We start from the raw sequence: 4,212 nt of genomic DNA, 5'->3' as shown, positions 1-4,212 counted from the left end.
TAATTTAGAATGTAAAATGTCTAAGTGTCACAGGTAAAATTACTTCTTTCCAACCAAATTGTGTTTTAATCTGAATAACTTAGTTTCTATTATATTTCCATTAATTTATATGAACAGTTGAGAGATTGAAATTAATGTTGTGACAGATTTTTTTTACATTAACCAAGAAATGGAGGAAAAAATAACGTATTAAGAAAATAAGCTTAAAGAGCTAAAAGTAAAATGAAAGCTATAAATAAGAAAATATACGAAGGTATATTTATAACTTTAGAATAGGAAAAGCTTTTTTTAAGATACAAAATGAAAAATCCGTAAAGGAAAAGATGGGTAAATTTGGTAAAACATCAGAATTTTAGAGTTCTGCCAACAAAAGATATCTGTAAGAAAAGTAACATAAAATACGGAGAGAACGTATATATATATTTTTTTACCATATATAACAAAGGACTAACATTGAGTCTGTATATAAAAGGATCCCACAAGTAAGAAAGAAGAAAACAATTCAACAGAAAAGTCAGCAAAATATATGAATAGGTAGATTTCAGATGGGGAAAGATATATAGACAATACACATGTTAAAAGATGTGCAACTTCTCTAGAAATTGGGAAAATGCAAAATGAAACTATTGATAAATATTTTTTCTCCATGAAATTATCAAAAATTAAAATGATTTATACTAGGTGTTAAGTGTGGGAATAGGTTTTGTCATACGCTGTTGGGTGTAAATTGGTGCAACCATTTTGGAGGGCAATTTGGGAATACCAATTATACTTTAAAGCATGTATGTATATCCCTTTACTTAGCAATGCTATTTTCTAGTGTCTCTCTTAGAAAATTATTTGCATTTGTTTGAGAAAAGGCATCTAGGAGGATTTTCATTGCAGCATTATTTGTACTAGTGAAAAACTGGGAATACCTAAATATCAACAAGGAAATGGTTAGCTCTAAATAGCTAAAATATAATTGAGACATTCTGCATAAGCAGTTCAAAATAGTTATATGTTCCATGGAAAAGTCAAGACATATTGTTAAATGGTTTTTAAATGTTTCAGATTAATGGCTGCAGAATGATATGATCTGGGCAAACAAGTAAAAGACCTTCAAAACATTACTAATATAAAACACTTACTGCTCAGGAATAATAGAGTAGTTTTAAATGGTCTGTTTTTGCAATCAAATGCATTTGACCTATTGATGGAAATTTTATTTCCCACAGGTGAGAAGCCTCTTCCTCTTAAAACAGCACTGCAAAAAAAGAGAAGTTATGGCAATGCTTTTAATCATCCCAGTGCTATACGATTACAAGAGAGTGATTCTTTAGCCACCAGCATTGATCCAAAAGAAGATCACAATTACAGTGCCAGTAGCATGGCAGCACAGCGTTGTGCATCCAGGTCTAGCGTTTCTTCCCTGTCTTCTGTGGATGAGGTATATGAATTTATCCCAAAGAGTAGCCACGTGGGAAGTGATGGCAGTGAAGGATTTCATAGTGAAGAAGATACAGACGGTGATTACGAAGATGATCCTCTTGGAGACAGTGGCTATGCATCACAGGCTTGTGCAGATACCTCTGAAAAAAGGCAGTCAGGCAAAAAGATGCGAAAACAGTCGTGTCAAGAAATTGATGAGGAGCTCAAAGAGGCAGCTGGATCTCTGCTCCACCTTGCTGGAATTCGTACATGTCTAGGTTCCCTGATAAGTACTGCAAAGACACAAAATCAAAAGCAACGGAAAAAATAAAAATACTTATTAGTGTGAAATTATTTTAAATGTGGCAATACTCTTAATTCTTTACAAGGGATATCAAAGCCATAATGGACTTCTTTAGTTTTAGGGTGGGGGATGGGTACTAATTACTTGTTTCCTTCAAAACATTTTTGGTCTTTGTTTTTTAAAATTTTTATTAAACAATTGCTGTTAGGATCATGCCCGATCATAAATACGTGATGTGAAATCCTAAAAGCATAATTTTTATGATAAGTGTCTCTAAGATTTGGAAATTTTTATATAAGAAAATTCTCAGCCTCTGTCTTAAATTTGTAGGAAAAATCTTTTCTTCTGTTAATATGTCAAAATGTAAGATTTGGCAATTCTGTAACTTTTTAAAATTTCTTTTCCAATCTGTAATTAACTATAGTTGCTGATCCTGCTATAAATTTTGCTGATTTCTTTTTCATATACTTCTCTTCTGACACACAGTACAGTAGGATAAGATTTGGATTTTTTATTTTGTCTCGATTTTTGTTTTTAATTATTTTTTGTTGTGGCATGAGCAAAGTCAAATATAAATTGGAAAAGATTCTGGATGTCTAGAAAGTTCCTTTTGGTTACATAGGTAGGGAATACAACAAACAGTTCTAAGATTTAGAAAAGGCACTTTTGTGGTATGATTTCATCTGAGAACACTCCCAATTCCTATTACAATGGTATCTTTGAAATGTTTTTACTTCACAGATACCGCATAGCATTTATTGGGACCATTGTTCTTTCCCAAAGTGCTTTGCAGACATTGTTTAAGTTTTAGCCACTAGCCGCCTTTGTTGAGTAGAAGTTATCCAATGAAAGGATATAGCCATAGAGTGTGTTATGGAATAATACCCAGCTGAACATGCTTTTGCAATAAGGGAATCTTTCATTTGCTTGCCAAATGTACTGCATTCTGAGAATCTTGTAATAGGAATGGAGTGTAATAAAACATTTTGAATACTGATTACTTATATCATCATAAATAAAGTTAGATCATTTAGGAAAAAACGTCTTTCGAGCTTTGAATGAATTAAATTCATTTGAATACCAAATTGAATTTTTAAAAATTTAACAAAACTGTCGAGACAAAATACCTTCATGGATTTCAAAATCTGCATAAAATTAGGTCTTATACAATACAACCTTTTGAGGAGGCAGTGTAATACTTATATGTGCCATTAATCCATGCTAAAAGATTTTATATTACTGTTCCAAAAGTGCATTGACTAAGGTATATGAAGTATTTGAGCAAATCTGCTTGTATGAGATAATTTTACATAATATCAATTGTATAGTTTGACTAGATTATTCAGAAAGAATAAGGGATAACTAATAAACTAACCTTACTCATTTTATTTTTTTTTACAATGGTGGAAGCAACTTTCCAAAAGTTCATCTTATCTCATGTTATATTCTATGTTATAAGACAATGACCTTGTTTTCATTTTTCTGATAACTTATATACATATATACACATACATACATATATACACAGTCAAGCTCATGATGTTGATTTGCTGCTTTCAGCTGTTTCTATGACTATAAGAGCATTTTCTTGGATTTTTTAAAGAGAAATATTTATAGTTGTAAATTTTATTTGGGCAAAACTATCAAATGAGAATGACAAGAACATCTTTTTCAATTGACAAGACTATAAGCCAGGGATAACAGTATTAATGTTCTCTCTCGTTTCCATGTTAATTTTAATTTAACCTGGATAGCCACATTAATAGAATTGGTGCTGTTGAAATATATTAATAGTAATTTTAAAACTTTTGATAATGAAAAATAGCCCTTAAGCATGCAGGATGAGGTATTTGGAATTTTTCTTCTTCATATATGTCATATCTGCAGAAAATGGCTAAACCAAGTTAACACCTTTTATTGTAGATGGTGAATAAAACACCAGAAAAAAATGCTTTTACCACAGTATAAATATAGAGATTATACAAAGCATTTTAATAACAATATTGTTAAGTTTTTTACCATAGCCTTCTGAATAGACCTTAGTAACAGTGTTTCAGTGATCTGGTTCCAGTTTATATTGTTCTACCGAAATTCTGTACCACAAATGTTCTACTTTGTTACTGTCCATTAGATAATTACTCTTTGTAAGTAAAGGAAAATGACCTAAGATAAGGAGGGGCAGAGTTATTTCCAGCTCTAACAGGGATCTTCAAAGTTATTTTGTCTTGATATATGTAACAATAACTCTTTGAACCCTTTGATTTTTCTCTCCCTCTTCATGTACTCTTCTCTCAGAGATTTAAATGTTTAAGTCATACTCAGCAGGGAGAAGTTACACAGTACTTTACACTTAATTCTTATACAGAATTTAGTGCATCAGTTTCCACTCACTAATGTACCAAGGCAGTTATTTTCAAGGGGAAGAATCTTTTTCATTATGGTCCCCCCTATTATTACTATTACTTCCATAGAAATTATCTGATTCCTCAGGTGTGTTG

At 31.4% G+C, this 4,212-nt stretch overlaps 1 protein-coding gene across 1 annotated transcript in view; it reads left to right on the top strand.

The window, feature by feature from the left end:
- FOXN2 (forkhead box N2) overlaps positions 1-1,982 on the top strand; it is a 44,975-nt gene extending 42,993 nt beyond the window's left edge. The window contains exon 5 of the mRNA XM_012638859.1: positions 1,218-1,982. Within this exon, the coding sequence (XP_012494313.1) occupies positions 1,218-1,741 (524 nt within the window). The 3' untranslated portion in view covers positions 1,742-1,982. The remainder of the gene's footprint in view (positions 1-1,217) is intronic.
- The last annotated feature ends 2,230 nt before the right edge of the window (positions 1,983-4,212 follow it).

This window comes from Propithecus coquereli, unplaced genomic scaffold (genome assembly GCF_000956105.1).
Source record: "Propithecus coquereli isolate 6110/MARCELLA unplaced genomic scaffold, Pcoq_1.0 Scaffold136, whole genome shotgun sequence".
Lineage (NCBI taxonomy): Eukaryota > Metazoa > Chordata > Mammalia > Primates > Indriidae > Propithecus > Propithecus coquereli.
Note: the sequence above shows the minus strand (reverse complement) of the source record. Positions and strands in the feature narration are given on the sequence as shown.